The sequence below is a fragment of the Oncorhynchus gorbuscha genome, linkage group LG23 (assembly GCF_021184085.1).
Source record: "Oncorhynchus gorbuscha isolate QuinsamMale2020 ecotype Even-year linkage group LG23, OgorEven_v1.0, whole genome shotgun sequence".
Lineage (NCBI taxonomy): Eukaryota > Metazoa > Chordata > Actinopteri > Salmoniformes > Salmonidae > Oncorhynchus > Oncorhynchus gorbuscha.
Window position 1 is genome coordinate 46,556,369 of NC_060195.1, and position 24,416 is coordinate 46,580,784.

Genomic DNA, 24,416 nt, shown 5'->3' on the forward strand with positions numbered 1-24,416 from the left:
TGTGTGTAGCTTAAGGTCATTTTTATTTAAGAGGGGTCTGAATACTTACTGAATGCACAGGGAGTCTTGGAAAGGTAACATTCATGCCGCCATTATGCTATTCGAGATTATAAAGTCATGATCCTGACCAAAGTCTCATCTTTGGGCCTGAATATTGCAGTTCTTTTGCCTAACACTGCCAGTTTTACAACTGTATACACAGAGATAATGCCAGTCACGAGTGATGTCCTTGTGGTTTAACAAGCGCAATAAAAAAGGAAAGAACACCAACTGTGGTTAATGAAATAGGAGTCAGCAAATTGCTACAAAACAGGAAAGCAACTTTATTTAAACGTTTCCCTCAAATTTAGTTCAACGAGCTAACATCATTTCACAATCGTCATGAGATAAGAGACAGACTTGGTTATAAGGGGAATAGTAGTGCAACAAAAAGGCACAAAACCACATCTTAGAGGCAAACTTAACCAGGATCAGTATAATCATAAGTATTGGTACAAAACAGAAGTTCACACCGAATAATGAGCATGATACAAGAACAGTAAGGAAATAGCATCCTTGATCAAAACACACTGAATTAATTTGACTGTTTTTCTAAAAAAAAAGTGGCTGTTAATTTACCCGCTCTGAGATGGGGAGGTTCAGAAAGGAGTTTCCTTCCTGTCCAGGCTTTGGTGAATTCTTATACTTCCTCTTATGAGGCCTGGGTCGCGTACAGAAGGATACGCGGTAGCAAAAAGGGTTGCAACAGAATTTTTCTATTGTTCAGGCAGTACCTCAGTTTATAAAGTTTCAAAACTTTCTCCCTACTGAATGACCCAGTTCTTGTAGATTTCTTAACTGGGCCATTTCTGATACCAGACCCAAGACTATGCCATCATCCTCCTTTCCGAAGGGACTTTAACATTAGTGAAAATACAAACATCAAAATGACATTTATGCAACTGCTCCAAATGCTGGTTAGTAGCTGTGTCTTTGTAAAGTTAGTCCCTTTCATTGGGTCATGGCTAGAAAGGAATAAAATTTCCTAACCTTAACCTAATTCTCCTAACCTGCCATGAAAAGCAAAATCTGACAAAAGCTATATCCATTCTAGTCAAAACACTTTTATTGTACTACAACTAAGAGAAATAAGTGCAGGGGGTACAATCACAATTAAGAATCTGCTAATTTAATGAGGGAATTCATAAAAATAAATGGAATTTTCTAATTCTGCAAAGATTTACCAATGGATACTTAGATAACATTGGCTCTAAATTTCAATGCGCTTTCAATATTTTCTCAGTATAATTTGACATCTCTATTCATCAAAAATGAACATTCATTCTATACAAGAGAGCAATTAAAATGTACACAAATATAATACAGGATATCAACAGAACAGTGAGAAAACAGCCTCATTCATATGAACCTCTGGGAATAAATAACTGATGCCCTGTTATTAAGAGGAGCCATGATACTCCATGCAATTTACATCCAAACACACTTGGTGTAAAACCACTGATCATTTTGACAGGTTTTGTTGCTTGATGACTTCAGTCATACAAAAAAGGACTTTCAAAAGAACTGTTGGGTGGGGTGAGAAGTAGGGTAGGAGTGTGAACAGGGAATTTGCTGAGGGTAACATCAAGGAAAGACCCATGGGAAATGTAAAGAAACATTTGGATGCCATAGAAGCTTTGGGGATGGGGAGGCAACATGTTGTGAGGGGCTTAGAGGATGAGGGAATGGGTAGGGGCAAAAGCAGCTGTGATTGGATTATACTGACTGGTAGCCAGTGCGACTCTTCCTCCGGCCAATCAGGTAAGAGATAAGCACAAGGATGATTAGGAAGCTGAGGGCCACGCCCACAGCAATGGGCACCAGAAAGCTCAAATCAGAGTCCATGAAGCACTCCACGGCTGCCACAGAGAAGAGACAGAGAAGAAGGGTTAGCAATGATAGCATGCTAGTGATTAGTCAGCAGAAAAGACCAGAGTTAAGAGGAGAGAAGAAACAGGATTTGGTTAAGTCCTTCACAGACATGGAAGAAATTTTAATTTTTTAAAAGCAGCAAGTTCAGAACCAAGACATATTCATTGGGGTCAGTCAGCGCATGGGCATTAATTGCAATTAGGAAAACATTTGGTCACCAGCCATCTATAGTCAACCATGTGATGAGGAATAAGATGTGTCAATCAAAAAATTCTAATTACACACACAGCTGTTACATGCCATCGTTAACACAGCCGCTTCTCCAAGTCATTGTTTCATGAGAAAGAGCTTTCCATCCGGTGAATTTCACCATTAAGTAAACTCTGCACAGTATATAAGTCAAATTAAAATCAACAATTATCCAGATGACCGAAGTTAGCCTCAGCATAGTGAAGATAATTTAGAAGTGCTCATAGCCAGTGCCCTGGTTTCGCTTTCTTCCAATGAAATAGGCAACCAACACAATGAGGACCAGTAAAGTCAAGGCAACCCCGACCGCTATAGGAACAAGCCAGCTCTCTGTCGTATCGTCTTGGCAATCCTCCGCTGGATGACAGTAAAGTAAGTGGGCACGGGGGGGGGTTGCAGGGTGGAAGAAAGGTAAAACATCAAAATGGTGAATGCATGGTCAATCATAGAGACACTTCTCAGTCAAGAATAGTTGGAAAACAAAGGAGGGATTCACTAAAATGTCCAGGGGACCAATATTGTAAAATATTAAAAATGGTCCACGCCAGTTTATGCACAATTTCCATTCCCATTTATTGCAGCTAAAAGCCTATTGAAAAGGAATTCAAAAATTAACATTGTTCACCGCCACAGAAGAAAAGAATTTACACCGAGTTTAAACATTATGAACACCTTGCTTTTCCATGACAGACTGACCAGGTGAATCCAGATTAAAAGTATGATCCTTATTGATGTCACTTGTTAAATCCACTTCAAATCAACCAGTGTAGACGAAAGAAGAGACAGGTTAAACAAGTATTTTAGCCTTGCGACATCGATTGTGTATGTGTGCCATTCAGTGGGTGAAAGGGAATGACAAAATTGTGTGGGAAGCATTGGAGTCAACATGGGGTCAAATCCCAGGTTGAACGCTTTCGACACCTTGTTGAGTCAGTCCATGCCCAGACAAATTGAGGCCGTTCTAAAGTAAAAAAAATATTAGTAAGGTGTTCAGCGTATCTTAATTTGAAGAATGGGTCTGTCCTGTGATTGCGATTTCCCATTTCTTAACATGCTGCTTTATGAATTCTTAAACTAGGAGAGAAAATAGGAGCCAAATAATCCAATTGATTAATGTAAATGTAATCAAACGTGATTGAATCTCAAAATGGAGCTGCTTCATTGAGCAAGGCAAAAATTGTCACAATCATAACATTTGATCACGTCAAGTGAATGAAAATTTGGTATAGTAAATGTTTTCAAAATTGTATTTTAGAACTGATTGTGTTGACGCGGTCAAGAAAAAAAAAATACAATTTTAAAACCAAAGTAACAAACAGAATTCGTACAAAAGCAGTCAATTTTCCAAGACAACACACTGGAATGTAAAAGCAATAATCAATCATATATTTGAAAAGGAAAAAAAGCAAATCATTCACATATACAGCATCTTAAATGTTTTGGGGTTGACTGATGATCAACAGAAATTAAAGGCGGCAATCAAATTTCTTCATGTCTCATGCAGACCATCTCACTGCGACAAAGCGATAATACACAGCAACTACCCATTTTCACCTGTCCTAACAGTACGACAATATACACATGTACTGCAAGTCCTGTGGACAATCATCCTTTATCCTACTCGATTGATTGGTGCTACTTACAAGCGGTCAACTAGGCAACTAGTCAATTCAATTTCATTTAAATCAATTCAGGAAGTAAACTGAAATTATAATTCCAATTTTCCTCATGAAAAAGATGAGGCAAATTGGAATTATAATTTATTAATTTAAATGGAATAGACCCCAGCCGTGGTCACAAGTGCCCCCTTACTAAGTGGCAGCTTTCGGGAGCAACACCACAGCAACAGCTATAATATACACAGGTGTAACATTGCAGCACACAGTTTCAATTTATGTCAAACTTACTGAACAATTTAGTGCATTTAAATGTATAAAAAAAGAATCACCATCTGCGAAGAATAGGTTTGAATGACCGCAAATAATCACAGCTATCCCTTTTTTTAAACCTAACGCCAAGATATGACTGGAGGGGTTGTGTGTTACCTTTCTTTTCAGGTTTGTCTTTTACATCCTCAAACTAGGCATGGACTTTTCAAAGTTAATTAAACACTTGGTAGATTTCACACTACACAATGTGAGCGTGTCAGTCAAAGTCAGAGACAGACTGACATTGGTGGCAACCATACGTCAAGTACTGCTGTGCGTGAATATAAACGACAGATGCCTTGTTTTGTCAAATCAACTTAGAGACGGAACTATATGCCAGCAATACCACCTTATCTTTTTACCCGAGTTGCGGCCACACATTTCAGTCAAAAAGTCACATCTCCAAATTCAAACTAATGACCGACTAGTGGATGATCAGTAACGAGCTGAAAGAGCAAGGAGCGCAAAGCAGCAGACCCTGATCCTGGTTAGTTCGCAAAAGAGTTCCTGAGCCAAATCAAAGCTACTCAATGTTGTCTCATTGAGCAGCGAGGCAAATGTGAAATGTTCAAGTCAGTCAAAATAGTGCACTGCTACGATGAATTGTGAGGATGAATAAAACCACAAAAAGTTGAATGAAAATACACAAATTCAATAACATAAAGAAACCAAAAAAAAGGTATGCCAAAGGGAGGGAGGGAGCAAGTGCATGATTCATAGTGAAAAGGGCACAGCCCCCAATTGTCACAGCTCCTCGTTAAAATGTGCAAACTGTAGCACAAGGACTTTAACTGGTGTTTCTATGAAATGTGCTACTTCATAAAAAGCGTCCCTACCCTGAATGAGAAGCCTCCGGCAAGTAATGTCAGATGGGTCAGGTGCAATCACTGAGAATTTTCAATAAATAAGGCCTTTACTGGTTCCAAAGGTTTCAAAAAATTGCACTGGCTAACACAGAGGTCAAATAATCCTGCACTTGCTCCTTTACAACAGAAAAAAAAGATTAAGCAAATCAAACAAAACAGAAATCACAAACAAATAAACGGGGTATGACAGTCGAACCTGGTCCTGGAGAGCATTTGTCTTCAGGTTTACTTAAGCAAAGCTAGACTAAGCTCAAGTCTACACCTAAGCAAAGCTAGACTAAACTCAAGTCTAAGAGCAGCTCTTAAGAGTGGCTGAAGTAAAGAGGTGACAGTCTGACTATTCCAGTTGTACAAGTCAGTCGTCAATTGAAAGACTGCACTGAGACAGCCATCCAGGACCAGGCTTTGGGACCGCCACCCCACACAAGGATCAACCTGTGTTCTTGATTAATTGTCACAGATTCATGATCACAGATTGCTTTTAGAGGGTCTGATATCCCACATAGGTCTTCCTACGACCAATCACATAAGCAATCACTACAATGAGAATCAAGCCAGCCAGGGCGGCACCAACAATGATAGGGATTAAGATGCTGGTGTCATCCAGTGAACATTCATGGGCTGCAGACGAGAGAGAGAATCAATGAGCACAACTTGGAACATCATCTTCTCATGATCATTTGGTTGTTAATCTTTTTAGGGCAGAAGCATGGCATGACCTCAAATACTTACCCGTTTCACCAAACTGGACATGTAACCGATTCTACTGAAGACTGTAATAACCATTATGGGCTATGTCTCAGTTTCAAGCATGTTAGCTGCACTTGGCTTTAGCAATCCTAGTAAGCTGTAGAATACCACAAACATATGGGGAATTTTCTTCATTACCCATCTCAGGAAGTCACCTACCTGTAGCGAATTCGCCTTTGTTGACTTCAAAGGGCTGGACGCGAAGCTCAAACGTGTAAAGAGTGAGTGTGTCGGTGACATTTAAGGTCTGCTCCTTGTTGCACATGTAGGAGCTGCCTACCGCCGCCGCCCAAATGGACATGTTGGTATTGACTGCAACGACGGGAGCCCCTGGACATAACACACAGAGTGAGCAATGTTATAATATGCATTGCATGTACTGTGCGTGTAATGTATACTGTTTATTACAAAGCTGCACGGTTTCCAAGAAAAATGGCAGCTTGGGGAGACTAAAGTTGATCCTATCCTAACATCCAATTAGGGACTTTGTTTCTGAAGGGGTTTGTAGTGCAATGCTGCTTACCAGTGGCTGGTATCACTGTGACATTCAGAGCGTGCAGTTGGAACTTCTTGCCGTCCTGTAACGTGCAAGGAAACACTTATCAGTTTGACTGAAACAGACCCTACTCTGTATTTGTCCAATTGTCTACATGCAGACAACCAGGATAATACCGGACTTGGTTTCAGATTATTATTTTTTTAACTCGTCTGGCTTCGTCGCCTTACGTTGCTGAACATGAACACGATGGTGATTGTATCGGATGTCAACATGAGATCGCTGCTGTTGGCCCTACAGGCTCCGCCCACTTCAGTCATATTAGGCACCAGGTTGATGGTCTCCTCTTTCTAATAAAGGGGAAAACACAGGACGGTAAACAACACTAACATACTAGCAACAAAGACCTCTCTTCATAGACAAGAAAATCATGTACTCTGACAAACATATCTGAAAATGTTCCATTGAACAGACTAAAATAGGAACCATGCTAAAATATGAACCATCAAAAGTAAGGGCCTATTTTACAATCGCTATCCTACTTGTATACATACGTCTCCTTGCTTGTAGCCGATCTGTAGGCCGAAGGTGGCCATCAGGCAGGCTGTGCTGTTGACGTCGGTTGCGATGCTGTACTTTCCAGTAGTGGGCGTGGGCAGTGTAGGGGTAGAAGTGGGGGCAGCTGTGGTGGTAACGGTCGTGGTGGGCGCCACAGTGGTGGTCATGTCAGCGGAGCATATGGTGTCTGTAGGGAAAACATGGAACCTATTAAGTTCAGAGAACCAACCGGGTTGGGATCAATTGCATTTCAGGAAGTAAACTGAATTACAGTTCACTTCCTGAATTGACCCTTGTTAATTGGAATTGACCACAACCCTGGAGAAAACACAGTAAAATAGTTTGACATACAGCGCATTCGGAAAGTATTCAGGCCCCTTGACTTTTCCCACATTTTGTGACGTTACAGCCTTATTCAAAAATGAAAAAGCAAAAACAGTTAAGACAATTTTGCAAATATCACATTTACATAAGTATTCAGACCCTTAATTAGTACTTTTGTTGATGCACCTTTGGCAGCAATTACAGCCTCGAGTCTTCTTGGGTATGACAAGCTTGGCACACATGTATTTTGGGAGTTTATCCCACTGTTCTCTGCAGATCCCCTCAAGCTCTGTCCGGTTGGATGGGGAATGCCGCTGCACAGCTATTTTCAGGCTGGGCCAATCAAGGACTTTCAGAGACTTGTCCCAAAACCACCAAACCAGATTTCCTCCAAACGTGACGCTTGGCATTCAGGCCAAAGAGTTCAATCTTGGTTTCATTAGACCAGATAATCTTGTTTCTCATGTTCTGAGAGTCCTTTAGGTGTATATTGGCAAACTCCAAGCGGGCTGTCATGTGCCTTTTACTGAGCGAGTGGATTCCGTCTGGCCACTAACATAAAGGCTTGATTGGTGGAGTGCTGCAGAGATGGTTGTCATTCTTGAAGGTTCTCCCATCTCCACAGAAGAACTCTGGAGCTGTCAGTGACCATCAGGTTCTTGATCATCTCCCTGACCAATGTCCTTCTCCCCCGATTGCTCAGTTAGAGCTGGCTGCCTAGACTAGTAAGTCTTGGTGGTTCCAATCTTCTTTCAGAATGAAGGAGGCCACTGCGTTCTTGGGAACTTTCAATGCTGCAGACATTTTTTTGTACCCTTCCCCAGATCTGTGCTTCAACACAATCCTTTCTCGGAGATCTACGGACAATTCCCTTGACCCCATGGCTTGGTTTTCGCTCTGACGTCAACTTTGGAACCGTATATAGACAGGTGTGCCTTTCCAAATCACGCCCAATCAATTTAATTTACCACAGGTGGACTCCAATCAAGTTGTAGAAACATCAAGGGTGATCAATGGAAACAGGATGCACCTGAGTTCAATTTCGAGTTTCATAGCAAAGGGTCTGAATACTTAGGTAAATATGGTATCTGTTTTTTTATTTTTAATAACATTTCCAAAAACCTGTTTTCGCTTTGTCATTATTTTGTTTAGACTGACGAGGGAAAAATGATTTAATCTATTTTAGAATTAGCAAAATGTGGATAAAGTAGAGACTGAATGCACTGTATGATTGTGGCACAGTTGATCTTACAATGGCCTGATGCTCGTACTACCTACCGGTGTCACTTTTGCTGCCGTTAATCACAAACGCCTGTAGAGCAACATCATACAGTGTCTGAATGACAGACTCTACTGTCCGGACATCTGCACTCTTGCAGGAGTAGTAGGTGTCCACACTCACATTGGTGATAATTGACTTCACCGTCACAGACTTGGTTTCTAAAAGCAAGAAGGATTGACAAATATCAGCATGTGTCATATCAACTACAGTACTAAATTTGTATATCGCGAATTAACAGTATCATGACATCATAACTATGTAGTCACTAGTTCGTTACCTTTTGATGTAGAGTTGGGGAAGACGCTTGAGTCATTGAGATTGTAGGAGAAGATAATGGTATCTACTTGGTAGGTTTTGTTATTTTTAGTGAAATCCACTGTCCAACTGTGCCCATCTCCAAAACTGAGTTTCAACGTCGATGTTGTGTTATCACAGGCGCTCCCTTCGGTTGTCACATTTTCAGGCAGTACCAAAACAACAGTTTCACTCTGAGGACGAATATATTGGACAGTCATTAAAATATGGATTCCCTTTTATCATTTCCCGCCAAGTACTTCCTTAGGAACAGTGCCATTTTGCATTATGACAAAATAGTACAGTAGAATAACATAACTGTGTCCATTATAATGATGGATTAGCAGGGGGGAAAAAATAAATATTTCATATTCTGGGACAACGGGTGGGTCTAATCCTGATTGGTTAAAACCAGCTTCCATCCGGTGTCTATTTCACAGGTTACCACTGGCTAAATCTATGAAGGTAAAATGTCTTTATTCTGTTCCAATGGACTGCGCAACCAATGTCTCATCAGCCCAGCCAAGCAATTTATAGACTTGATCTCTACTATAAAAAGCATAGACATAATCTAGCATTTATTTTAAACTAACAGTTTTCAGAGATTTGTATAAATCTTGCTATCCTTCTCTCCGACATTTGCAAAATTGTTTCAATATTCAAATTCAATCTCCATCTGTCTCATAGTAATTAACGTATCGTGAGTAGGGACGAGACAGGCAGCGATTTTCAGCCGGTCTAAATTATGAATCAGCTGGCATCATTTTTATGGATACATACAAAGAAATGTCAACCGAAAATGGGTAAAACGAAATGAAGTGCAGCTAGTTTGCAGTCTTCCCAGCTTCAGTTGGAAGTGATTGTAGTAGCTGTGTTGTTGGCTGGCTCCTATGAACAACGGTGTCCTGACGGGTAAGCAAATTTTCCATGCCAGGCAAAACCGCGCCTCATTAGCTCATTGTTATGGATGTATCCAAATAAATGTCAATAGAAAACAGCTTATACAAATACTTTGCTGTTATTCTGGCTGCTTTTTTAAATGACTAAGTTAGCTGTAGTTGGCTAGCTAGCAAGCAAGCGATAAGCATGTTGCCAGCCAGTATGGCAATGGAACATAAAGAACGACTGGATCAGGTCCATAAACACACAACAAACGACCAGCCGGCTTGGGTAGCAAGCCTAGATTTGTGCTGGGACTATATCTTGTGGAAGGATGAAATAGTATGAATAAATACATCAAAATAATATTTTTAATTAAAATATGCCAATCATTATTTTAATACATTGCCAACTCGGCCCTCAACATCATCGAGCCTAACATGCCAATATATCCTCCAAACACCGGCTCCGAGGGCATCTTCACTTAAATTAGGCTTTTTTATTGCTAGGGACAATAACTTTGAAAAACCCTGGTGTAACAAGACAAGCCATGACAATTATAGGATAAACCGCTGAACAGACAGAAGACTATTCCTTGCAGTTACTCCCTCTTGTCTGTGATTACATTAAGAACTATATTTGTCAAAGTAGACACTCAACTCAAAACTTATTAAGCAGAGTGACAAATCATATCAAGAGTTATTTATAGGCCTATGTATATTACCATGCAGAAAAACATTTAAAGAGTAAATACACACCTTATTTACACCAACTTCATATGCGACTGAGAAGTTGACCATCAAATTGGCGTAGAGGCATAATTTGTTCTCCGTGTTGTTGACTGACACTTCAGTCCCATGTGATAGATGGAGTTCTGAAATAAAAATGAACAGCCATTTTCTTGACATGTTATGAGGCAGAATGTTGGGGGACTCCTGAAAACAAACTCAATTTAAATAAATTCACAGTAAACACAGCATAGGTAGCCTAATGAGTTTTGGTCATTTTCTACTTGCCTTTACAAGTACCCAAAATATTTAAATTCTTATAAAACTCGGTGGGGAACACACCATATGCTAACAATTTCCAAACCTTCATTGTTGTGAAAGTGTTCATCATCTGAGCAATCTCACATGGAACCAAATGGGCCCGGTTTCCAGATTGCGACGGAATTTAGGTTTACAGTCGTTTTAAAGAGGCATTGTTCCTACCACACAGAGAAAATGTTTGAAGTGTTAATCTTAACATTAGAATTACCCCACAAAACTGATGACAGATCAGCTCCTAGAACGATATTAACCCCTATGACTGCAAATATTGATGTGGCTTATCATGCTTAGGCTTCCCAACAATAATGCACCAAATTATAGATTGGGTATTGGATTGCACACAGGTTACACCATCATGAAATACATTGAGGCAAAATAATTACAGACATTAGCCTATTGGAAAAATAGAACTCAATTTTTTTTTGAAAACATTTATATTTCACCATTATTTAACTAGGCAAGTCAATGCAATCATCTCAGTTTTTATTTGAAGTATATTTTCATCCTTTACTTGATTGTAACACTTTGGCAACTTTGTATTTGCAGTCAACTTCATTCTGAAGATACCAGCAGTCAGTCAGACTGATAAACATTTTGCTTCTATGTTTAGCAGAGATATTCTATGAACAAAGTGACATGGAAGGACAAAAAAGCTGTAACTACGCACTAAGCTGTTCTAGTGGTCTGAGGCAGTCAGTTAATAACAAGAGTTTCCAAATGCAACTTTAGTACAGGTTATTTTGGGAAACAGCTGAGATGTAACGATGCTCCTACAAAGGTTCTAACAATAAACTATGCCTGAAGACGCTTTTGTAAAACTGGCCCTGGTAGGTTATCACCAGTGACCCTGTGTCGTGTCACCCTGAGTGACTTGATATCAGAGGCCTTAGCTTGCAACAGAGGACTGGGGCCATTTCTCAACTGAAAATATTCTAATGAAAATGGAAAAACTTGGAAGGGGAAAAAAAAAACTTGGAAGGATTCTGACATGAATATCAAATGAGTCCTGGCAACACCATGGCAGGAGGCCAAAACCTATCCAGGCTATAATAACACATGCATTGGCTCAATGTGCAAATTCCTTCTATCAATCATAACAAGGGGATTGGTTTATAGACAGCAACTGCTATAGCAATCACTTCGGTTACTGTGCAGGTTTAAAATGTTACTGCAGCCGTTTTACAATTAAATAACAAAAGGTCAATCAGCAGATACTTGGTCACGAGACAACTTCCTGATCAACGCGCAAAGCCATATATCATAAATAAGATACAGCTAACGTTACTGAAGTGAGAATCCTTAACGTAAATTTAGCTGAGATTTTGGATTGAACTGGATTTACAAAAATAGTATCGCTAACGTTATCTAGCTAGTACATTACATATTGATACCTAAGCAAATGTGTGACTGGTAGCGAACGTTACTTAGCAAACTACGAGTTGTGAGCCTATTTCAGTCATCTAACATGTTACAAATGAACAGGGCGAATGAGGCTGGTCGATGTTGTCGTTGACATGTTTGGTAACGACACATAAGGACGATTTTGCTAACTAAGCCAAATGAAAGACAATGCCAAACATTACTTGGTGTTTAAGAGACAGCGGTTATTTTCCCTGTACACCCAGAAGTCCTTTCTGTAACATGACCTGTCAAATAAGACATTAAAACCACAACGAACGTTAGCTAGCTAATTTAGCATGACAGATCAACAGTGCCATAAACTTAATGTATTAGATTATTGGGTCTTTGATTGCCGGTAAAGTTGCGTGAAATTCACATGAATAAGTCTTTACTTTTAATTTATTTGTATGGTTAAACCTAGCTACAGCTAATGTTTGATTGAAAACTAGCTAACTAGCCTAGCTAACTACTGGCGCAGCAAATAAATAACGTAGTTAGCTCAAGCAATATGGCTGAAGATAGGCCTGCCGCCCGAAGTGACGGAGCACCGAAAGTTTCCTCTTATTGGATTACAATATTACCCAACGATGACACAAAGCAATATTTCGTTCAATTCTGTAAACATACCATTTCCAAGAGCGAGGAACAAAATCAGAAACGCACAGCGAAACATGATGACTTGGTAGCCAAAAGACCTGTTCAGAAAGCGACAACAGCTTACGACTTCAGCTACCTTCCAAGTGCAGCTCGAGAGTATCCGCTCGTCAGCAATACTAAAAAATAAAAAATAAAAGTACTTCCGGGTCACGGAATTTCGGGAACAATAAAAGTCCCCCGCGTAATAGTAAAAAAAGTGTCCTTAATCTGTATTTATCTATGATATATGAAAAATACTTTTCTAAACATTAACTATGATAAATATTTGTTCATATTTAAGTGAAATGTGCATTAAATGTGGGTTTAAAAAAACTTGTTCCAAGGTCAAATAAATGCTCCCAATGCAGTACACATGTACACACATATATGAGATATATATTGGTTACAGGGAACTATTCTAGGCGCCGAAGTAAAAGTTGAGTTGGGATTACTCACCAGGGTCTATAAAATATATATATGGTGTTATTTCATGGAGGCCTTCAATCTAAATACCCAGCTAAACTTTCTCCTCAACCCACTCCATAACCCCCAATGCAATACATTGGTCTTTAAATTACATATTGGCTTAGAGAAAAAAGTATTTCTATGAACCGATGTAAAATGTATTATGCCGATGTACACTACCATTCAAAAGTTTGGGGTCACTTAGAAATGTCCTTGTTTTTGAAAGAAGCACATTTTTTCGTCCATTAAAAGAACAAATTAATCAGAAATACAGTGTAGACATTGTTCATGTAAATAACTATTGTAGCTGGAAACAGTTGATATTTAATGGAATATCTACATAGGCGTACAGAGGCCCATTATCGGCAAACATCACTCCTGTTGATTGCATGTTGTGTTAGCTTATCCAAGTTTATCATTTTAAAAGGCTAATTGAGCATTAGAAAACCCTTTTGCAATTGTCAGCAGAGCTGAAAACTGTTGTACTGATTAAATAATCAATAAAACTGGCCTTTAGACTAGTTGAATATTTGGAACATCAGCATTTGTGGATTTGATTACAGGCTCAAAATGGCCACAAAGAACTTTTTTCTGAAACTATTCAGTCTATTCTTGTTCTCATAAATGAAGGCTATTCCATGCAAGAAATTGCCAAGAAACTGAAGATTTCGTACAACGCTGTGTACTACTCCCTTGGCCCAACAGTGAAGAGGCAACTCCGGAACGCTGGCCTTCTAGGCAGGGTTCCTCTGTTCAGGGTCTGTTCTTTTGCCCATCTTAATCTTTTTAATCAGCCAGTCTGAGATATGGCTTTTTTTGCAACCCTGCCTGGAAGGCCAGCATCCCGGAGTCACCTCGTCACTGTGATTTTAATGGACAATTTCTTTTCACTTTTCTTTAAACAAAAAAAAACAGGGACATTTCTAAGTAACCCCAAGCTTTTGAACGGTAGTCTATGTGCTGCCCCTCTTCCTTGATTCTATGCTGGGCATGCAATATCAAGTGTGCCTCTATGTAGTGTTGTCTCAAACAAATGATCCATAGCCTATAGGCCTAGGATATACGAAATGCATGCTCGGAGAAGCACAGGGCAAAGTTATTTCGAAGAAAATATACTTCATTTTTTTGGGCTGCTGGGATGGTGTAAATAAAACTATCCCAAACATTAACCCTGGCATGCTCTGCTCTTGCTGATGTAAACCTTTTTGTGGTGCCTAACCTATCATGACTCAGGATATGACCCAGATGCAGACACGGGAGGCGGATAGTACAGGTCCCAGATTTATTAGAAACAGGGGGCAGGCAAAGGGCGTGTCGAGGGCAGGCAGGTACAGGACAGCAGGCAGGCTCGGGGTCAGGGCAGGCAGAATGGTCAGAACCGGGAGAAACAGGAGACAAAGGGCTGTAAGACATAGAGGTTTAATCCTAGACACATGAAAAGTGTGATGTATACAGAAGGTAGGGGCAACAGAAGACAAACAGCAGAGGGGCTAAGGATCTTGGAGATGGGGAAAGGGAAGATGAAGGTCATCTTGTCATTGATACCTGGAGGTGGTCTTGAGAAGAGCTGACCAAGCTCTCTTCTCTAGGTACAGCGACAACGGTGGACGAACATCTGGGCTGAGGGTATGCTTACCTTCCTCTTGCTCCGGGAAGAGTGGGGGCTGATATCCCAGGGAGCACTCAAAAGGCGAGAGACCAGTGGCTGAGCAAGGGAGGTTGTTGTGGGCGTACTCTACCCACAAAAGCTACTGGCTCCAGGTGGTGGGATTGGCGGAGACCAGGCAGTGTAGAGTCATCTCCGGGTCTTGATTGGCTCACTCTGACTGGCCGTTAGACTGAGGGTGGAACCCGGAGGAGAAGGCTGGCCGACAACCCAATGAGTGTGCAGAACGCCCTCCAGAACTGACGAGAACTAAGGACCCAGGTCGGAGACCACGTCCCCTGGAAGTCCATGGATCCGGAAGCTGTACTGCACCATGAGCTGGGCCACCTCCTTGGCTGAGGGTAGCTTGCGGAGAGGGATGTGGGCGGCTTGGGGAGAGGGAAGTGGGCGGCTTTGGAAAACCGGTCAACCACGGTAAGGATAACCATGTTGCCATCAGATGGGGGGAGACCAGTGACAAAGTCCAGGGATATATGTGACCAGGGACGGGGTTGAAGGAGGCCAGCCGGAGCTAGCAGAGGAGTCTTATTCTGGGCACACACGGTGCAGGCGGCAACAAACGCGGAGATGTCAGTAACCAAGGTGGGCCACCAAAAACGTTGTCGTACAAAACACCAGGCTCCGATGGGAGCCAGGCTGGCAGGCCAATCGAGAGGAAAGAGCCGATTCCAGAACCGAGGAACAGATAGAGTCTGGGACAAACATCTCGTTATCCGCCCCCCAGGGTGCAGTGATATTCCAGGTTTTTGTGATCTGTCCATACTATGAATGGGTGTTCCGTCCCCTCTAACCAGTGGCTTTATGTGGGGTTGAGATGATGAGAGAGGAAAGCACAAGAATGTAGCTTTTGGCCTTGGGCTGAACGCTGGGACAGGGCAGCTCCCACGCCGATGTCCGAAGCGTCGACCTCCACCACAAACTGCCGGGACGTATTAGGATGGGGGCAAAAGTGAATTAGTGTTTGAGGTCCAAGTACGCCTGGTATGCAGCTGGAGACCATGTAAATGGGACCTTGGGAGAGGTGAGTGCTGACAGGGGAGAAGCCCGAGTGTTGTAGCCCCGGATGAACCGGTGGTAGAAATTGGAGAACCCCAGGAAGTGTTGCAGCTGCACTCTGGAGGTGGGTTGCGGCCAATCCACCACAGCTCTCACCTTTTCATGATCCATCTTGATGTTGCCTGCAGCTATGATGTAGCCCAGATGGTGGAGTGATGGAATTTGCATTTTTCCGCTTTGACGTACAGCTGGAGGACTTGTCTGACATGTTCTTGAGCTGAGTGGGAAAACACAAGGATGTCATCAAGGTAGATGAATACGAACCGGTTCAACATGTCCCGGTTCGTCATTGACCAGTGCCTGGAACACAGCAGGAACGTTGGCCAGTCCGAACTACATCACCAGGTATTCGTAGTGCCCGCTAGCCATGTTAAAGGCGGTCTTCCACTCACCCCCTTCCCAGATCCATACCAGATGGTAGGCGTTCCGGAGGTCCAACTTGGAGAAGATGGTAGCCCCCTGGAGAGGCTCGAAAGCAGAGGCGATGAGTGGTAACTCCTTGTGTGTTCCAATGGTGGCTCCCTGGGAGGAGACGGCGTAACTGGTAAGAGTCTGCTGGGTCAATCATGACCTGTTCTTACTATCACGACTCAGGATATGACCCAGATACAGACATGGGAGGAGGGTAGTACAGTTCTCAGATTATTTATTAGAAACACGGGGCAGGCAAATGGCAGGTCAAGGGAAGGCAGAGGCTCGTGATCAGGTCAGAATCAGGACGGCAGGCAGGCTTGGGGTTAGGGGAGGCAGAATAGTCAGAACCGGGAAAAACTAGAAAACAGAACTAGAGAAACAGGAAGACGGGAAAGACCTGACAAAGATGAGACGAACTGGCAACAGACAAACAGCAAACACAGGTATAAATACACAGGGGATAATGGGAAGCTGAGTGACACCTGGAGGTGGGTGGAGACAAGCACAAAGAGAGGTGAAACAGATCAGTGACATAACCAATGGCTTTGCTGTGTACGGTGGCACTTCAGGAAGCGAAATGCTTCTTCCGAAAATCCATTTTGGTTTGTCAAAAAAACTTAATGGCCAATTGGAAAACCAGTTGTCACTAGTGTTAAAAAAAATCTTAGGAATATGTGGGACAAGAAGAGGTAACATTCAACATCTTGTTAATTAGATTGAGGAACAGCTGGAGTTGATCTACCCTTTGAGCCCGTCACCCATATATTTATTTAACTAGGCAAGTCAGTTAAGAACATATTTTTATTTACAACGAGGCCTAGCCTGGCCAAACCCTAACGATGCTGGGCCAATTGTGCTCCGCCCTATGGGACTCCCAATCACGGTAATGTAATGAGATAGGAGATGAGGATGACAACACAAATGTAAGTCAGTGAAACACAGTCAAGACAAACTAATTGATACAAAAACACCAATCAAACACTGAGTGGGGAGGTGAAATGCAGCGAAACGTAAACATGGTGTTTCTATAAAACACCAAATAACAGTAAACAAGCAATGTTAGCATGTGATATCTGTGCAAATTGGTATCACTTTGATTCTATTGGCCTACCTTCAGATGGGGGCCAATTCTCAATCAAACTCAAAATCATGTCAAGTTCAAGTACATCCCATTGAAAAATGGATTTAGTCTGAAAGCGGACTATGACACATTTATACATTCTAATGCTAGAGACAACAAGGTGCAATTCAAGGAAACAGTACGATATGTCACACCCTGATCTGTTTCACCTGTCTTTGCGATTGTCTCCACCCCCCTCCAGGTGTCACCCATCTTCCCCATTATCCCCTTTGTATTTATACCTGTGTTCTCTGTTTGTCTGTTGCCAGTCTGTCTTGTTTGTCAAGTTAACCAGTGTTTTTGTTCTCAGCTCATGCTTTTCCCAATCTCTCTTTTTCTCACCCTCCTGGTTTTGACCCTGTCCTGACTCTGAGCCCACCTGACCATTCCGCCTGAGCCTGCCTGCCGACCTGTACCTTTGCCCCACATCTGGATTTTTGATCTCTAACTATCCTGATCCTGCCTGCCTGCTATCCGGTACTGTTACCCCACCTCTGGTTTACTGACCCCCTGCCTGCCTTGACCTGTCTATTGCCTGCTCCTGTTGGATTATTAAACCATTGTTAATTTTACGTTCTCTGCATCTGGGTCTTACCTTCATACCGGATACAAACAGAATACAAATGAGGATCAGGTACAAAACCTATTGCTTGTAGAGTTTAAATGAGGGAATGTCAACTGCTCTGAGAAGATCTTCAAGTTATCCAACTTAATGTGTAAAATACACACACACTTTTGAAGTTGAAGAACCTGCTTCTGATTCTCATCCTGATGTAGCCAAGAGTTCATACAGTAGCTGGAGTGTCAGTGGTGCAGCGCAATCAAATCTCAGTCACCAAAGATATTGGGAATGACTACTACCAACTAGAGACAGGAAGTTGTGGTTTATCAGATGAGGAAATCATAAGCTCTCTGAAAACTGAATCAGATGAGCAGCATGTAACTGGAGAGTTTGACATCAATATAAGCGAGGATACATTCAAGTGAGGCAAATTTTAGCTCATGCTTACCACTCCAAATAATGGTATCTTTATGTTGATTCGTGACGAATAGGAAAGAAGTGGAACGTATTTTTAAAGTTCTCACGGGTAGGCCTATTTGCACCACCAAGACACATGGTCCAGAAAAGTCGAATCTGTAGCCTCTGCCTTTTTAAAAACAATAGCAGTTGTGGTGCTTGTGTGCTTGTTCTATAAAGCAGTCTTATGAGAGGGCAATGTGAATATGCTTTTCCACAATGGCACGCAATACTTTGTTTTACATGACTTATCAGAGAGGAAATAACTGAGTTGAAAGAAGGTAAGGTTTTAAGCTTGAATGATACAGCACACTTCTGAAATGAAGCTAAATGCCTAATGATGAAATGATACTAAAATATAAATGTTATTTAATGTTGTGGTGGGCACCAATATTGCTAATATGATATTGATACCATTTTAATATCAATATGATCAAGGCATATTGTGATATGGGTTTATTCTTCCTGTTAACCTACACTATTCATTAATAAAGCCTACATGACTGTTCCTGCATGCACAAAGCACTTTCACAGCCCTTCTCACAGGCTGCTCAGCATACTTTAAAAAACATACAAAATCTAACACTAAAACAAAAACAGGCTGCTTAGCATCAACTGTGGATGGGCTTCCTATTTTAACTAAAATTGTTAGGTAGGTGTAGGCCACCAGGCCCAATGGGCAATCCACAAGCAGCTGTCTGGACTTCACAGAAAAGTGAACATTCACAGTTGCAATGTATTTTCTACGAACCGCTATGATGTAAATATCAAACTGAAAAAGGTGTCACACCCTGATCTGTGATGCTTGTCTCTCGCCCATTTTCCCCATTATCCCCTGTGCATTTATACCTGTGTTGTCTGCCAGTTCGTCTTGTCTCGTCAAGCCTACCGTACTCCCGTTTCTCGTTAGTTCCTGTTTTCTAGTTCTCCCGGTTTTGACCATTCTGCTTGCCCTGCCCTGGATTACTGACCTCTGCCTGCCCTTGACCTGACGTTTGCCTGCCCCCTGTTTTGTTCACAGAACTGTCCATTTAAAGTATATTTATTTAAAATATATTAATTACTAAATTTAACTAACATTAGTTAATCCAGAGATTCTTACCTTTGCATCGATTCAGTAGTCTCACCCAGATCATTTTGGCATTTGTCGTTCTTTATGAAATCCACATTAGCAGGTAATTAGCATTTAATTTGTGGGTGATAAATACAGGCAAATATTTTGAGAAAAGTGACCTTGTCCGAGAGAGATTTACATGGTTATGGAATCGTCATGCCAGGGTAAGCCTACACCAAACACAGCCCTTATTTTAAGTGTTTCTAAATCTTCCCTCTGACAAATGGATGGTGGAAAAACAATTGGAACCATTCTCCAGATGAAATCTCGCGTCTTGTGACGGCCGGCCGCCCAACAACCTGCCCGCTCGACCCTATCCCCTCCTCTCTTCTCCAGACCATTTCCGGAGACCTTCTCCCTTACCTCACCTCGCTCATCAACTCATCCCTGACCGCTGGCTACGTCCCTTCCGTCTTCAAGAGAGCGAGAGTTGCACCCCTTCTGAAAAAACCTACACTCGATCCCTCCGATGTCAACAACTACAGACCAGTATCCCTTCTTTCTTTTCTCTCCAAAACTCTTGAACGTGCCGTCCTTGGCCAGCTCTCCCGCTATCGCTCTCAGAATGACCTTCTTGATCCAAATCAGTCAGGTTTCAAGACTAGTCATTCAACTGAGACTGCTCTTCTCTGTATCACGGAGGCGCTCCGCACCGCTAAAGCTAACTCTCTCTCCTCTGCTCTCATCCTTCTAGACCTATCGGCTGCCTTCGATACTGTGAACCATCAGATCCTCCTCTCCACCCTCTCAGAGTTGGGCATCTCCGGCGCGGCCCACGCTTGGATTGCGTCCTACCTGACAGGTCGCTCCTACCAGGTGGCGTGGCGAGAATCTGTCTCCTCACCACGCGCTCTCACCACTGGTATCCCCCAGGGCTCTGTTCTAGGCCCTCTCCTATTCTCGCTATACACCAAGTCACTTGGCTCTGTCATAACCTCACATGGTCTCTCCTATCATTGCTATGCAGACGACACACAATTAATCTTCTCCTTTCCCCCTTCTGATGACCAGGTGGCGAATCGCATCTCTGCATGTCTGGCAGACATATCAGTGTGGATGACTGATCACCACCTCAAGCTGAACCTCGGCAAGACGGAGCTGCTCTTCCTCCCGGGGAAGGACTGCCTGTTCCATGATCTCGCCATCACGGTTGACAACTCCATTGTGTCCTCCTCCCAGAGCGCTAAGAACCTTGGCGTGATCCTGGACAACACCCTGTCGTTCTCAACTAACATCAAGGCGGTGGCCAGTTCCTGTAGGTTCATGCTCTACAACATCCGCAGAGTACGACCCTGCCTCACACAGGAAGCGGGGCAGGTCCTAATCCAGGCACTTGTCATCTCCCGTCTGGATTACTGCAACTCGCTGTTGGCTGGGCTCCCTGTCTGTGCCATTAAACCCCTACAACTCATCCAGAACGCCGCAGCCCGTCTGGTGTTCAACCTTCCCTTATCCAGAAGTTCTCTCACGTCATCCCCCTTATGACTCCGCTCTCTCCACTGGCTTCCAGTTGAAGCTAAAGCATCCGCTACAAGACCATGGTGCTAGTTTTATAGTTTGACAGACCAGCTAGATCTACGGACAGCTGTGAGGATCTACTGGGCAGACCAGGCACCTCAGCTATATACCTCCAGGCTCTATTATGATCAGGCCCTACAGCTAGATCAAACAAGGGCACTGCGTTCATCCACCTCTGGCCTGCTCGCCTCCCTACCACTGAGGAAGTACAGTTCCCGCTCAGCCCAGTCAAAACTGTTCTAGATCTGCTCTGGCTCCCCCAATGGTGGAACAAACTCCCTCACGACGCCAGGACAGCGGAGTCAATCACCACCTTCCGGAGACACCTGAAACCCCACCTCTTTAAGGAATACCTAGGATAGGATAAAGTAATCCTTCTCACCTTTAAGATTTAAGATTTAGATGCACTATTGTAAAGTGACTGTTCCACTGGATGTCATAAGGTGAATGCACCAATTTGTAAGTCGCTCTGGATAAGAGCGTCTGCTAAATGACTTAAATGTAATGTAAATGATTTCCCTGTTTGACCGCTAGGATTTTATGGATAATGACTCAACTGTGGGACTCTATTGGAATCGTCTTAATGCACATTATGTACATTACCATTTAAAAGTTGTGTCACTTAGAAATGTCCTCGTTTTTGAAAGAAAAGCACATTTTTGTCCATTTAAAATAACATCAAATTGATTAGAAATACTGTATAGACATGGTTAATGTTGTAAACTACTATTGTAGCTGGAAACAGCAGATTTTTTATGGAATATCTACATAGGTGTACAGGGGCCCATTATCAGCAATCATCACTCCTGTGTTCCAATGGCACGTTGAGTTAGCTAATCCAAGTTGATCATTTTAAAAGGCTAATTGATCATTAGAAAACACTTTTGCAATTATGTTAGCACAGCTGAAAACTGTTGTTCTGATTAAAGAAGCAATAAAACTGTCCTTCTTTAGACTAGTTGAGTATCTGGAGCATCAGCATTTGTGGGTTCGATTACAGGCAAAAAATGGCCAGAAACAAAATAACTTTCTTCTGAAACTCATCAGTCTATACTTGTTCTCAGAAATGAAGAAACTGAAGATCTCATACAATGCTTGTACTACTCCCTTCACATAAGAGTAAACTGGCTCTAACCAGAATAGAAAGAGGAGTGGGAGTCCCCGGTGCACAAATAAGCAAGAGGACAAGTACATTAGTGTGTCTAGTTTGAGAAACAGATGCCTCAACTGGCAGCTTCATTAAATAGTACCCACAAAACACCAGTCTCAACGTCAACGGTGAAGAGGCAACTCCGGGATGCTGGCCTTCCAGGCAGGGTTACAAATAAAAGCCATATTTCAGACTGGCCAATAAAAAGAAAAGATTAAGATGGGCAAAAGAACAGACAATGGACAGAGGAAGTCTGCCTAGAAGGCCAGCATCCCGGAACAGCCTCTTCACTGTTGACGTCTGGAATATAAATACACAGAACCAGTCAATAGTTTGGACACACCTAATCATTCAAGGGTTTTTCTTTGACTATTTTCTACATTTGTAGACATCAAAACTATGAAATAACACATGGAATCATGTAGTAACCAAAAAAGGTGTTAAAGGAATCAAAATATTTTGAGATTCTTCAAAGTAGCCACCCTTTGTCTTGACAGCTTTGCACACTCTTAAACAGCTTCATGAGGTAGTCACCTGGATTGCATTTCAATTAAAAGGTGTGTCTTGTTAAAAGTTCATTTGTGGAATTTCTTTCCTTAATGCGTTTGAGCCAATCAGTTGTGTTGTGATAAGGTAGGGTTGGTATTATATTACATACTATGCCATGAACAGCTCAAATAAGCAAAGAGAAATGACCGTCCATCATTACTTTAAGACATGAAGGTCTGTCAATCCGTAAAATTTCAAGAACTTTCAAAGTTTCTTCAAAGTGCAGTCTATGATGAAACTGGCTCTCATGAGGACCGCCACTAGAAAGGAAGACCCAGAGTTACCTCTTCTGCAGAGGATACGTTCCTTAGAGTTAACTGCACCTCAGAAATTGCAGCCCAAATAAATGCATCACCGAGTTCAATTAAAAGACATCTCAACATCAACTGTTCAGAGGAGACTGTGTGAATCAGGCCTTCATGGTCGAATTGCTGCAACAACAAAAAAACACTCCAAAAGGACACCAATAAGAAGAGGCTTTCTTGGGCCAAGAAACACAAGCAATGGACATTAGACTGGTGGAAATCTGTCTTTTGGTCTGATGAGTCCACAACCACTGTGTCTTTGTGAGACGCAGAGTAGGTGAACGAATGATCTCTGCATGTGTGGTTCTCACTGTGAATCATGGAGGAGGAGTCATCATGGTGTGGAGGTAGTTTGCTGATGACACTGTCAATGATTTATTTATAATTCAAAGGCACACTTAACCAGCATGGCTACCACAGCATTCGGCAGGGATACGCCATCCCATCTTGTTTGCGCTTAGTAGTATAATCATTTGTTTTTCAACAGGACAATGACCCAACACACCTCTAGGCTGTGTAAGGGCTATTTGACCAAGAAGGAGAGTGATGGAGTCCTGCATCAGAAGACCTGGACTCCAGTCACCCGACCTCAACCCAATTGAGATGGTTTGGGATGAGTTGGACCGCAGAGTGAAGGAAAAGCAGCCAACAAGTGCTCAGCACATGTGGGAACTCCTTCAAGACGGTTGGAAAAGCATTCCAGGTGAAGCTGGTTGAGAGAATGCCAAGTGTGCAAAGCAGTCAAGGCAAAGGGTGGCTACTTTGAAGAATCTAAAATCTATTTTGATTCGTTTAACACTTTTTTGGTTACTACATGATTCCATATGTGTTATATCATAGTGTTGATGTCTTCACTATTATTCTACAATGTAGAAAATAGTAAAAAATAAAAACCCTTGAATGAGTAGGTGTTTCCAAACTTTTGACAGGTACTGAATATCAACTCATCAAGAAAAGAATCATACCTTTTTCAGGACCCTGTCTTTCAAAGATAATTCGTAAAAGTCCAAATAACTTCACAGATCTTCATTGTTCATTGTGCATTTAAACACTGTTTCCCATGCTTGTTCAAATGAACCATAAACAATTAATGAACATGCACCTGTGGAACGGTTGTTAAGACACTAACAGCTTACAGAAGGTAGGCAATTAAGGTCACAGTTATGAAAACTTAGGACACTAAAGAGACTTTTCTACTGACTCTGAAAAACACCAAAACAAAGATGTCCAGGGTCCCTGCTCATCTGTGTGAATGTGCCTTAGGCATGAGGACTGCAGATGTGGCCAGGGCAATAAATTGCAATGTCCGTACTGTGAGAAGCCTAAGACAGCGCTACAGGGAGATAGGACGGACAGCTGATCATCTTCACAGTGGACGACCATGTGTAACAACAAATGCACAGGATCGGTACATCCGA

The 24,416-nt window shown here is 42.1% G+C and overlaps 1 protein-coding gene across 3 annotated transcripts; it reads right to left on the reverse strand.

Annotated features, from left to right (window-relative positions):
• Nucleotides 1-303: 303 nt before the first annotated feature.
• lamp2 (lysosomal-associated membrane protein 2) lies at nt 304-12,748 on the reverse strand. 3 transcript variants are annotated; one of them, XM_046322973.1, is made up of 9 exons: nt 12,615-12,748; nt 10,296-10,411; nt 8,642-8,852; nt 8,361-8,522; nt 6,755-6,945; nt 6,431-6,550; nt 6,228-6,282; nt 5,864-6,034; nt 304-1,898 (listed from the first exon to the last, which is right to left on the reverse strand). In XM_046322973.1, the coding sequence occupies exons 1-9, from the start codon at nt 12,658-12,660 to the stop codon at nt 1,756-1,758; spliced, it is 1,215 nt and encodes a 404-aa protein (XP_046178929.1). In that variant the 5' UTR covers nt 12,661-12,748; the 3' UTR covers nt 304-1,755. The 3 variants fall into 3 exon arrangements, with proteins under 3 accessions (XP_046178929.1, XP_046178928.1, XP_046178930.1); XM_046322972.1 differs by having other exon boundaries at nt 304-2,517; XM_046322974.1 differs by lacking the exon at nt 304-1,898 and adding an exon at nt 2,709-5,575.
• Between the last annotated feature and the right edge of the window lie 11,668 nt (nt 12,749-24,416).